This window comes from Rana temporaria, chromosome 3 (genome assembly GCF_905171775.1).
Source record: "Rana temporaria chromosome 3, aRanTem1.1, whole genome shotgun sequence".
Taxonomy (NCBI): Eukaryota; Metazoa; Chordata; class Amphibia; order Anura; family Ranidae; genus Rana; species Rana temporaria.
Genome location: NC_053491.1, coordinates 201,190,388 through 201,204,000, shown reverse-complemented (window position 1 = coordinate 201,204,000; position 13,613 = coordinate 201,190,388). Strand labels below are relative to the sequence as shown.

At 42.1% G+C, this 13,613-nt stretch overlaps 1 protein-coding gene across 2 annotated transcripts in view; it reads left to right on the top strand.

Moving 5' to 3' along the window:
- Positions 1 to 13,613, top strand: part of PLEKHG7 (pleckstrin homology and RhoGEF domain containing G7) — a 101,764-nt gene that overhangs the window by 46,204 nt on the left and 41,947 nt on the right. For both annotated transcript variants that reach the window (XM_040344136.1, XM_040344137.1), the window contains one exon: positions 1,916 to 1,938. In XM_040344136.1, coding sequence (XP_040200070.1) covers positions 1,916 to 1,938 — 23 coding nt within the window. The remainder of the gene's footprint in view (positions 1 to 1,915; positions 1,939 to 13,613) is intronic.

Here is a 13,613-nt window from a genome sequence, read left to right as displayed (position 1 = left end):
CCTGCGCACTGTTTACAGTGTTCTGGTACTTAATGGCAATATTTACAGGCATGCCAGTTTATAAAATGGCACAATTAGAGACGCCGTCGTCACGTGACCGACGTCACGCGTCACTTCGTGTGTGAAATCTCACGAGATTCACATTGTGCTCCTAGAAAAACATAGCAGACAGGTCCCACAATGCATTGCGGCGCCAGGGAAAGGATAAGATATGCCTACTTTCGCGGGAGGGGAATCCCGGAAGTCGTAGTTTACATGGCTATACTACGGTATTTATTTAATTTTTTTTTAAATGTTATGGCAATTCAGTATGTGCGTTGTGCAAGGAGACTTTTTAAAAGAATGTTGTTAGTTTGGGTAAACCTCCGCTTTAACTTGTTACCATTGACCATCTAGTTTTTTGTTGTCCCTTTTGTAACTTTTGAACCTATGGCAGATGCGTGGGCTAATTGTGTCTGCCACAGTTTTGAATTGAGTTACTATTCAAAATTATTTATATATATATATATATATATATATATATATATATATATATATATATATATATATATATGTATATATATATATATATATATGTATATATGTATATATATATATATATATATATATGTGTATTATACAGTTGTGCTTATAAGTTTACGTACCCTGGCAGAATTTGATTTCTTGACCTTTTTTCAGAGAATAGGAATGATAACACAAAAACTTTTCTTTCACACATGGTTAGTGTTTGGCAGAAGCCATCTATTATCGACTATGTTTACTCTTTTTAGATCATAATGACAAAAGAAACAACCCAAATGACCCTGATCAAAAGTTTACATACCCCAATTATTAATACCGTGTACCTTTAACATCAATGACAGCTTGAAATCTTTTGTGGCATTTGTGGATGAGGCTCTTGATCTTCTCAGATGGTAAAGCTGCCCATTTCTCTTGGCAAAAAGCTTCCAGTTCCCGTAAATTCTTGGGATGTCTTGCATCCGTGCTTTTTAGATCTCCCCAGAGTGGCTCAATGATATTGAGGTCAGGAGACTGAGATGGCCACTCCAGAACCTTTATTTTATTCTGCTGTAGCCAAGAAAGGTCGACTTGGCTTTGTGTTTTGGATCATTGTCATGCTGGAATGTCCAAGTACGTCCCATGCGCAGCTTCCTGGCTGATGAATGCAAATGTTCCTCCAGTATTTTTTGATAACATACTGCATTCATCTTGCCATCAATTTTGACCAAATTTCCTGTGCCTTTGTAGCTCACACATCCCCAAGACATCAGCGAACCACCTCCGTACCATTCGTCATAGGCCTTGTTGACTCCTCTCCAAATGTAGAATTTATGGTTGTGGTCAAAAAGCAAAATTTTGGTCTCATCACTCCAAATGATTTGTGCCAGAAGGTTTGAGGCTTGTCTCTGTGCTGTTTGGTGTATTGTAATCTGGATACATTGTGGCATTTGTGAAGTAGTGGCTTTCATCTGGCGACTCGACCATTCAGCCCATCTTTCTTCAAGTGCATAGCATACTAGCTCATTATGAATTACTTACCTGAGAACGAAGCTCCCGCAGCGGTCCTCGGACATGTCCTCCGTCGCCGCCATGATACTGACCGGAGCAGCGATGCCGTCACTCCGACGCATGTGCGGGAGCCGCCACTAACGGCCTGATGCCGTTAGTAGCGGCACGCCCAGTCTACGGCACATGCGCCTAAGACATCGGTGCTGCCTTTTTTGGAAATATCTCCTTAACCGTGTAGGTTAAGGAGATATTTCTTGGACCTACAGGTAAGCCTTAATCTTTAAAGCTTAATGTTTTGTGTGTGTATCTATGTATAATGTGTATGCCATTGTACTATATATATAGCATAAGCTAATCTCAAGTATGACAAGAAAAGTAAGCAGTTCACCTTTTTCTTCTCTTGCAGATGAAGGAATTCCACCAGTCACGGTAAGGAGGACAGATCTGCTAACCATTTCTAAGAAAAGTTTGGGTTCTAATTTGATACACTACCTTTGAATCAGAAAGTGGAAAACATTGCATTGAATGTATTTGAAACTCTTAAAGTGGTTGTATAGTTGTTTTTGTTTTACTTTTACCTACAGGTAAGCCTATAATAAGGCTTACCTGTAGGTAAAAAAAAATATCTCCTAAACCTTTAGGGTTCAGGAGATATTCCCCTCGCAATGAGCCGCTGAATGCAGCGGCGCATGCGCACAGGGGATTTTCGGCTTAAGGGCCGGCAGCCGCTGGACCTTGCCGGAAAGAAGTCTCCCGCGCATGCGTGACGATATCACGGCTCCAGCCACTCCGAGTGCTGGAGCCATGATACCCCGGAAGACACGGCGAGGCAAGATGTCATCTCCCTCGGCGTGGACCAGGTAAGTTGCTGATGCCTCGTTCTAAGGTATTTCATAATGAGCTAGTATGCGGTGCATACTAGCTCATTATGCCTTTTGGTTTACAGAGTTAAAAAAAAAAAACAAGTTCAGCGGCTTTACTACCGCTTTAATATGTTCAGTGCAGTTTACAGTACAGAAAAAAGCAATGATGATGTGCATAGTGCAGGATTTTTTTTTCACAGATACGAAAACCTTAAAATCCACTCCACTGGCATCTGCCCAGTCTGGTGGGTTGGCATCTGCACATTTTCCTCTTAATAAAAAGCATATGAGAAAACCCACCATTTTACAGAGATACTGTTCTGGTTCACCAGGTATGTAAATTGGTACACTTTTAGCAAGGAAGTAGATGAGAGTGCAGTCCCTGCAATATGCATTTTAGCACTGGCCTGTTGTTTCAGGAGGAACAGGGCAGGAATCCAGTGATGGTCCACACTCACAAAATGAACAGCGTAGAGATAGATGGTTCTCTGGCAGAAGTTACAGTAGTTTCAGGGAATTAAATTACTCGCCCCGACTTGCTGCATTGTGAATTTATTAACATGATGAATCTTCCAGAATCGTATTTTCTGGTACGTTTTTGATTAACTTTTTTTAAATCATTTCACAAGAACAGAGGTGGAGAACTTTATCTCCAACATTTGCTTTTCAATTTTTTTTTTTTTTTTTTAAGGGGTTTGGTACGCTTGAAGAAAATGAAACTAATATAATATATTCTATAGGTGATAATGAGAGATTGCTGATTACTTTCACCATTGTGCAAATTCTAATTCCTCTCTCACTGCAACAACTCCCCTTGCTTATATTGCAGATACCCATATTCATTACTTTCCTAAAGCATGAGTAACGGACCTGTTCATCAAGCATAGGAGAAAAGCCCAAGTCTAACGATTAGGGTTATACCGATACTGAGCATTTGCACAAGTACTTGTACTCGTGCAAATGCTCCTATGCTTGACCTGATACCTGTGCAGTCAGGGGTGATCAGTGGGGGGGGAGTTGAAAGCACTGATCTCCCTGTATATATATGAAATCTATACAGGGAGATTGGTGCTTGTAACTCCCCCCCACCGCCACACCGATCCCCCCTGACTGTCCCCTGTGTTCTTCTTCATGTCCTCCTCTCTATTCTCCATCGGTACCCCTCGCTGTGCTTTTCCGGTCCCCCTCTGTGATCCTCTAGTCCCCCTCTGTGTCCTCCATGCTCCTTTGGTCCACCGCCACATCCTCTGTCCTCCGAGCCCCCTCCGTGTGCCTCCGGTCCCGTCCCCGATCTGTCAGGATGAAGAGCAGAGGAAGGAGCCTGTCCATTCATCTTCAGTGCAGCTGAGACTGCTGAGAAAGGGACTGGTGAATCTGTGTCCTCAGTCTCTTTCTCTGTCTTAAAGGGGAGATGTCAGAGGTCTGTTTAGACCCCCTGATATCTTGCAAAAGCTCTGAAACAGGTCTGATGATTAAAAAAATGAAGATTGTAATAAATATTTAAAAGGTAAAATTAAAAAAAAAAACTGCCACCGTCCACCCCCCAAAAAATAAAACATTGTAAAAAAAATAACAGAAAAAACATTTGTAAACTGTAATTAAAATAAATAAAAATAAATAATCAATCACACTGACACATTCCACTGTCACATGACATGAAAAAAAAAGTATTGGTTATCGGTATCGGCGGGTACTTAAAAAAAAAAAAAAAAAGTATGGGTACTCTGTCTTAAAAAAGTGGTATCGGTGCAACCCTAATAACGATCCTTAAAATGTTTCTCTCTTTCCTACTACTGCTTATCCTATCGAACCTCTAAAAAAGATGTGTGTAGCTGCCTGTTTTTAATCTGCTCTGGTATGGTCACCTTTCTTCCACGTTAACTTACCGCAAACTATTTTTTAGATCTCTGTTACTAAACCCACAACAGTAAAATAAGTCTGTATATGCAGAATAGCATGCTTGTTATATTCACTGTGGAACTTAAGGGGTTAATCCTCTGCATTGTGTAAAAAGGCTCTTTGATCATGTATGCATAGACCCTTCCCTCCTGCACTGTCTATCTGGGGTAGGCCAGCTAACACAGGCAGGGTAGGCAACCTGCACATTCTCAGTTGTGTCTTTTATGCTGGAGAGAACATTCCCTTGTTCTCAGAGATAGCCAGGCCACATGATATTGGCATCACACATGTGGGCGTGTATACAGGATATAGTGGAAATCTCCTCCTACCTGAACACAGCTCTGGACAAACTGCAGTTTATCACGTAACCACTGTATACAGATCAGCCAAAAATGTATATAGTGGCAGTATTTTAATGTAAAAAGAAGATTTTATAAGCTGTGGGCACTGTGGCGGGGGGGGCAGAGAAACTATTTTCATATTACTGCGTTTAGTATCACTTTAATATTCGTGGGGCTGGATGCAGTTATTCCTTTCTTATATTATATTTGGGAAAAAGTTACCGTATTTAACCAATTTACTTTCCTTTAAGGCCTCGTACACATGACCGAACATTTCCGTTGAAACTGGTCCGGCGGACCAGTTTCCACGGACATGTTCGGTCGTGTGTAGGGCCGACCGGACAATTTTCCGGACGACCGGACAGGTTTCCAGCGGACAAATGTTTCTTAGCATGCTAAGAAACATGTCCGCTGGAACCATGTCCGCCGGACATGTCCGATGGTCCGTATTACTCATCGGACATGTCCGCTGGCCCGAGAACCCGCGCATGACGTCGAAGTAATTCGAAGCATGCGTGGAAGCATTGAACTTCCGGGTTCGCGCACGTCGCCGCCACGTCACTGCATCGTAACCGCGTCGTCTGTCCGCAGGAAATTTGGTCTGATGGTGTGTACAGCCTTCAGACCAAATGATCCCAGCGGACATGTCCGATGAAAACGGTCCGCGGACCGTTTTCATCGGACAGGTCCGCTCGTCTGTACGAGGCCTAAAAGATAATGCAGCAAAGGTCTAGGTAGGGAATTATGCATGCAGCCTAGACCCCAAAGACCCATTCAGGGGTATGCCCACCAAGATGGTCAAAGCCTGAGCTCTATTTATAGTTTAGCATTTAAAGCGGGAGTTCACCCGAAATTTTTTTTTTAACATTAGATTGAGGCTCGTTTTGTCAAGGGGAATCGGGTGTTTTTTTTTAAATCGAAGCAGTACTTACCGTTTTAGAGATAGATCTTCTCCGCCGCTTCCGGGTATGGTCTTCGGGACTGGGCATTCCTATTTGATTGACAGGCTTCCGAAGGTCGCATACATCGCGTCACAAGTAGCCGAAAGAAGCCGAACGTCGGTGCGGCTCTATACAGCGCCTGCGCACCGACGTTCGGCTACTTTCGGAAAATCGTCCCGCGATGTATGCGACCGTTGGAAGCCTGTCAATCAAATAGGAATGCCCAGTCCTGCAGCCCATACCCGGAAGCGGCGGAGAAGATGTATCTCTAAAATGGTAAGTACTGCTTTGATTGTAAAAAAAAACACCCGATTCCCCTTGACAAAACGAGCCTCAATCTAATGTTAAAAAAAAAGTTTTTGGGTGAACCTCCACTTTAAGACAGATAATCCCTATATCTCAGACTGTTACTGTAAAAACTGGTGCTATGTTTAGCATGTATTCACTTTGTAATGTAAACTTTTCAAACTTGGTACTAAAACTCTGACACTCAGCGCTTAGCCTCATGTGGATGACCAGGTGTTACATCACACCACTGGTCCCAAACTTTACCGCCACTTTCCCCTAGAGTCCTTTATAGGGTGCCACACGTTTTCTCCCACCCCTTCGCCACAAAGACTTTGCTACAGGATGTTTTACTGTACACCCAGGTTACTGTGTACTCCTTCTGGGAAGATATTACTCTGTGTCTCGCATTCTGGCTTTCCTGCAGTCAGGTCTTGACCAGAACTTTACTTTAAAGGGGTTGTAAAGGGGGAAAAAAAAAAATCATAATAAGCATCCTTTACCTGCAGACATTCCTCTTTTCACTTCCTCATTGTTCGTTTTTGCTCAGAAGTTGCTCTATTTCTTCTCTGTTCTGTTCACTTCCTGCTTGTCTGATTGTTACTCACCACCGTGAAGGGAGGCTTTACTGCAGTGGTCAGTGACGTGCTCCCCCCCCCTCCTGGGAACTACATCTGTGTGGCAGGACGCTGTCTACGTGTTAGAGGCTTCAAGGAGGTGTGAATTACTGGGCGTGCCGCAATGCATACTGGGAAATGTAGTTCTTACACGAACGAGCGCCACAAACCAGGAAGTGAATGAGAGAACAGAAACTAGAATGCCGGAGGTGATATAGATGAAGGAATTTAATAGGTATTTACTCGTTTTTTAACAGAATCATTACACTATTCTGTCTGTCTACCTTGCAGACATAAATTTTAGGCAAAACATTTTTTTCCTTTACAACTCCTTTAAGCACTCTGAAAGGACAGGTTTCTTTGCCCTTGTCCATTCTTTTTCAAAAGCCTCAATTTGCTCTCCCTTGTTTAAAACTTTTATTCAATGTGTATCCAGTCTCCCTTGCAACACATTATGCTTCCTTGGATTCTTAATTTGGTTCTCTGTGCCCTGCAGAAACCACTCTTTAAACATATTGAGGATATCCCCTTAGATGACCTTTCCTGCAAAGTGATCTTTTTGGTAGCTATGCCATCTGTCAGATGTGTCTCTGAGTTTGCAGCTCTCTCTTGTAAGGAGCAGTCCCTCACCCTGCACAATGACAAGGTAGTATTAAGTTCAAGTGGGGTTGCCTCCACCTGGATGGAGTAATAGATTGAATAGGGTAGGAGTGGCGCTACCTTTAGAGTGCCTAAATAGTGAATAGTAAAATGTGCATTCAAAAAATTATGCCCTTTTGTGTCTAAAAACAGTGTGCCATCCTGCAATTTGTGCAATGAATGGATGATGAAAAGATGTGCATAAAATGTTAATTAATTAAATAAATAAATTCCATGCAAAACGGAAGTGTTGTGACGTTCTGTCAAAGCGATTGACCGGTTTCGTCGACCTGACGTCCTCTGGAGCGATAGGACCTCAGGTCCACGAAACCGGTCGAGCGTTTTGACAGAACGTCACAACACTTCCGTTTTGCATGAAATGCTCGTTTTTATTGCCCAAATGTGTGTACCCTTTTTTACTTAATAAAAACAATTTGTACATACAGTATCAAACTACATTGGGACATTTTCTCTCCTGCATATGGGGTAATCATTGGAAGCACCTCCAGGATTATAGTAGGACGGCTAACTGCCAGAGTGTTGCACAGCCGCACACACTGTAAACGCTTTAAACCCCAGGAGGCGGTGAAGTATCTGGTGAGTGCGGGCCACATAAGAGCACTGTTTGAGGTGGTCACTGAGTGGAACATTGGAACAGAAGTTCACTTGGCATAAGCACTTTTGAATTGTGACACAGAGAGCACAGCAATTCACCTATTGATTATGGACATTCAGCATATGTATTAATACTTGAGCACTTTGTACCCAATTATTATTTATATCTAATTTATTTATTTATTTAATTCACATTTTATGCACATCCTTTCATCATCCATTAATTGCACAAATTGCAGGATGGCACACTGTTTTTAGACACATTTTTTGAACGCACATTTTACCATTCACAATTTAGGCACTTTATAGGGGAGGCGCCCAAGGGGTTTCTATCCCTAAAGCTTTGCCAGTGTTTAATCACCTGAAGGTAGAATCCTTTTTTTTGTCTATACGTGCATGTAAATGCTAAAGCTGTTTAGGAACTTAATGTGGCCTTTTCCCCATGTCTGTCATGTCTTTAAATATCAGGAAACCACTCACTCTTGTTTCTCTAAATTTAGGTTTTAAGTTAGGAGTTTCTCTAAATTCTGTGCAAAGTACATAAACATGCACATGTGGGGAATACATGTGTTCAACATTATTCACCAGTCACCTGGAAAAAAACTGTATGGCCACCAATCAGATGCAGCACACATATGTGTCAATATATTTAACTCCTGTTTGAGATTGTGTCAAACTAAACCATGTGTTTTTCTTATACTCAGTTTCCTTTATTGACCAGTTGCCAAAAGCAATACATCATAGTTTTCCAGTTGTCCCAGTTTGTATTTAATATTTATCAAAAGAGGGTTAGGCTTTTTTTCATAACAAAGGCTTGTGTTAGTTGTGTTAATGTAGTCTTGCTAGAAAACAAACTTCGGTTTGTTCTAAGCAGGTATATGCTTGTCTTGTACTATGCTAGTACATATTTATTCATATCAAGAAAAGCTCCTGCATTGTAAGTCAAATACACAATAGGTGTAGTGTTGTTTTCATTAAAGAGAAAAGGGAACAAGCATGACTAACAAAAGCTTATAACTTAAAGTAAACTTGTGAACCTTCAATTTAACTCGCTAAGGCACATGTGTAAAACACAAGGCCCTAGGGCCAAATTTGGCCCACCAGGCCATTTCATGTGGCCCTTGCACCCAGGGCTTTTTTTCAGTCGGCACGTGGCAGAATTTTGTTATAGCACTTTCAGCTTTTGCCATCCGCTCCCCACTCGCCACTGTCACTTCTAAAAACAAACAAGCCTTCTGTGTTTACAAGTAATACCTTTTTTTATTGGGGCTCTCACAGATCCCTGCCTGCCCTGCACTCGTGGCAGGTACAAGGTAGATGCAGGTGCAATTTCAGTGTGGGATGGGAGAGAGTGATGCAGAGGTTGAAGCTGAGGAGGGGGTGGAAGTGAAATGTGGACAGCATGTGAAAGAGACCTGTACCCTGTACGCTGTGCATAGCACACCCCTTAACCATTTACTCTGTAGTTCACTTTTCAACCCTGTTCTCTATACTCTGCTCACCCCGGAACTCTGCACTTTGTATGTAGTGCACCTCTGAACTCTGCACTCTCTACATAGCACATCCCTGAACTCCGAACATGACGCACTCCTGATATTTATTGTCCCGCCACTACAGATGTCAGCTGGGCAGCAAGGACTGGTGCATAGATGGAGCAGGTCAGAGCAGACCAAGAAGTACGGTAACAGGGAGTTTTTATAACGCAGGATTTTCAGGCAGAAGTGTAGTCCTAGATGCGCCAGGTCACACATAAGTAGATCCGTTCAAAATGGTACAGAATCACAGTGAAGAGAGAGAGCAGGGTCAGAGCAAGCCAGGTCATACATAGTAATCCACAAAAAAAAATACAAGCTGAGTCAAGCAAGAGCATACCAAGGAGCATCCTTCATCACGACCACTGGTAATGTGTGCAACAGGTGCTTTAAAAATGAGCTGGCCAATGATTGTGGTTTCCGGGTAAAGTTCCAAGTGAGTGGGCCAGATTCTCAGCAGAATTACGACGGTGTAACTCAGGAAACACCGTCGTATCTCTGTTTTTTGGCCCGGGTATCTATGCGAGTGATTCCTAGAATAATTTTCGCATACATACGGCCAAGATCCGACAGGTGTAAGTGACTTACACTGTCGGATCTTAAATGTAATTCGCCGCCGGCCGCTAGGTGGCGTTTACGTTCAGGTCTCATTTGTTTATGCAAATGAGCCTGATACGCCGATTCCCAAACGAATTTGCGTCGCGTAGCCGTCATTTGCGTAAGCGTAAGGTTACCCCTGCTATATGAGGGGTAACCTTACGCCAGTCCGCCGTATGCCATGTTAAGTATGGCGTCGGGTCCGCGTCATCTTTTCCCGTCGGGTACGTCGTTTTCCTAAGTCGTTCTTGAGTACGACTTTACGTCAATGACGCACACGTCGGCGTCATTGACGTTTTCCGTCGAGAACTGGAGCATGCGCACTGGGCTATTTTAAGCCCGGCGCATGCGCAGTTCGATCGGCACGGGGGCGCGCTTAATTTAAATACAAGCTGCCCCTTTGAATTACGCGGGGATACGCAGGGCCTTCTACACTACGCCGCCGCAAACTACGGAGCAAGTGTTTGGGGAATACAGCACTTGCTCCTGTAAGTTGGGGCGGCGTAGTGTAAATAGCTTACGCGACGCCGCCGCAGGATCTTAGAGAATCTGGCCCAGTAAGTTTTGCTCAGGCTTTGAACATTACATAATTTACATATTCTGAACAAGCATTAAAATTACCTTTTGCACAAGACCGTATTCAGCTCTGTAGCTTTAGGCATTGTGGAGAAATATGTCTCTGAAATTCACAACAGAAGACACTGAAATCAGAATTTTTTGAGAGTTTTGCACACATACACAAGTGTTTTAGAAGAGTCATTTAAACATTTTACACATGTATTCAAGCTCAGGTGTTTTCGTTTTAGCATATGGAAAGTACTGAGAAGAGGAGACCGCTTCTTACCGACTAAAAGGGCCTGAAAAACGTGTAGGAAAAAGCTTGATTTACATGTTTTCAGGTGTTCCTATTCAAATTTATGGGGACAGAAAGCCCAGTTCTGCCTCAAAAGTAGCTCACATATTGTACAGTGCTCATATGTGAACACCATTGAAATACTGTACATAGGTATTTTGGATGTTTAACATTTAGGAGCTTCAGGCTACAAAATGCTCAGGTGTCAATGGTGGCTTTTTCAAGATTGTGATGCAAGATGAGGTGTGCCAGAATTAAATGAGGTATGCCAGAATTAAATGTTTCCACCTGCTACTCATGTGTGACCTGGCATTTGAAATTTACATAATTAATGTTCTCATATGGGGCTCCTAAGGAAAGATTGTAATGGTGTTACAACACTAATGCCGCGTACACATCATCACTTTATGTGATGAAAAAAAATGTCGTTTTGAAAAACGTCAATTAAAATGACCGTGTGTGGGGGAAAACGTTGTTTTATGTCTTGTGAAAAAAGACAAAAAAAAATTGAAGCATGCTTCAATTTTTTGTGTCGTTTTTCAAAACGTCGTTTTTTGTGTCAATTAAAATGATAGTGTGTGGGAAAAAGGAAGTTTTTAAACCTGCGCATGCTCAGAAGCAAGTTATGAAGCGAGCTTCAATGGAAAAGAGTGCTGAACGTAACCGCGCTTTGCTAGAGCATTTTGAAAAAACTATGGTGTGTAGGCAACGTCGTTTTTGAAAATGAAGTTTCAAAAACGTAGTTTTATTTCATGATTTAAAACGTTGTTTTTTTTTCATCACATAAAGTGATGGTGTGTACGCGGCATTACATGAACTTAGGCTGTCAGGTGCACTATATAAGAAGCAGCTTGGGGTCTACTGGTCTGTTTCCCTGCCCATTGTCTTTGGGAAGACATCTGGTTTTCTATAATTGCCTGCACGCATTGGCAATGAGAGTCCCATTCAGTTTAAATTTGCCTATCTTGCATGAAATTATTTGTTATACTATGTACTTTGGGGAAATTGAAGACTTTCATTAGAAGTGAATAAACCTGACAAAAATAAATATTGCAATGTATAGACAGCATATAAAATGCTAGATTTAGAGATTTCCCCTTCTCCCCTGATGTATCTGCAACATGTATTGGGCCTCATGCACACTGAACGTTAAAAACACTGCTTTTAAGGGCATCTGTCATTTTTTTTCTGCCTCTAAACGTCTCTCCCTGTTAGCCTACACTATATTGTCAAACTGCCTTTACACTCGCATGAAATTTAATGGCATTTCAGTCTTAGTTTGTTGGGTTCAATATTGAGTTGGCCCACCCTGTGCAACTATTAGGGCTCATTTTACACTTGCTTCAGCTTCAACACACATTAACCACTTAAGCCCCGAACCATATTGCTGGTCAATGACCGGGCCACTTTTTGCGATTTGGCACTGCATCGCTTTAACTGACAATTGCATCGCTTTAACTGTCGTGCAACGTGGCTCCCAAACAAAATTGGCGTCTTTTTTTCCCCACAAATAGAGCTTTCTTTTGGTGGTATTTGATCACCTCTGCGGTTTTTAGTTTTTGCGCTATAAACAAAAATAGAGCGACAATTTTGAAAAAAAAAATATTTTTTACTTTTTGCTGTAATAAGTATCCCCCAAAAATATATATAATAAAAAAAATTTTTCCTCAGTTTAGGCCGATACGTATTCTTCTACATATTTTTCATAAAAAAAAAAAAAAAAACGCACTAAGCGTTTATTGATTGGTTTGCGCAAAAGTTATAGCGTTTACAAAATAGGGGATAGTTTTATGGCATTTTTATTAATATTTTTTTTTACTAGTAATGGCGGTGATCAGCGATTTTATCGGTACTGCAACATTATGGCGGACACTTCGGACACAATTTTGGGACCATTGGCATTTTTATAGCGATCAGTGCTATAAAAATGCATTGATTACTATAAAAATGCCACTGGCAGGGAAGGGGTCAACACTAGGGGGCGAGGAAGGGGTTAAGTATGTTCCCTGGGTGTGTTCTAACTGAAGGGGGGTGGGACTGACTAGGGGAAATGACTGATCGCTGTTCATACATTGTATGAACAGACGATCCGTCATTTCTCCCCCTGACAGGACCGGGAGCTGTGTGTTTACACACACAGCTCCCGGTTCTCGCTCTGTAACGAGCGATCGCGGGTGCCCGGTGGTGATCGCCCCCCCGCCAGGCACGCTAGTCGGCATCAGGGGCGAGCGGGGAGCGAGCGCGCCCCTATTGTCTGAACGCCGAGATGACGTATACCTACGTGATCTCGCCCAGCAGAGCCGACCTGCCGCCGTATAACTGCGGCAGCTGGTCGGCAAGCAGTTAAAGCGCCTACCGCTTAAACATGCTTTTATGATGTGGAGAAGAATTATTGCTCATCTGATATTTATCCAGCACCAAATCCCCTGATTAGAGCATTTACAGATCCAAATAGTTTTTTTTTCTTAAAATAATCTTTCTCTATTTCCAGCGTATACAGTGCCTGATAATAAATTCTCCTGAAGAAGCCACTATTGGTGGCGAAACATCTAGTGACTTAATCAGCCTGCACCTGTTAAATGTACTGTATGATCATATATTCATCTTTGGATGTGTACTTTTAAAATGTTACAATGAATATTATTTTTCTATAAATCCTGTTGTAAATTTGCACCTTTAAAATCCCAAAAAACTCCTATTTGGATCTGTAAATGTGTTTATGGCAGATGCCCCCTGTGTGTGTGTGTGTAGATATCTCATGCCTACAATTTATCCAAAACAAAGGGAAGCTAAAGTTGAATTAAAGCTGCTCAAAAGCTGCAGGTGCTTCAAGCGAGCTTTGCCATAGATTTCTAAATTGGCCCTAAGGGCTAGTTTACACTTACTTCAAAACATTGCTTCAGACAAGCTTTAGTAGTGCTT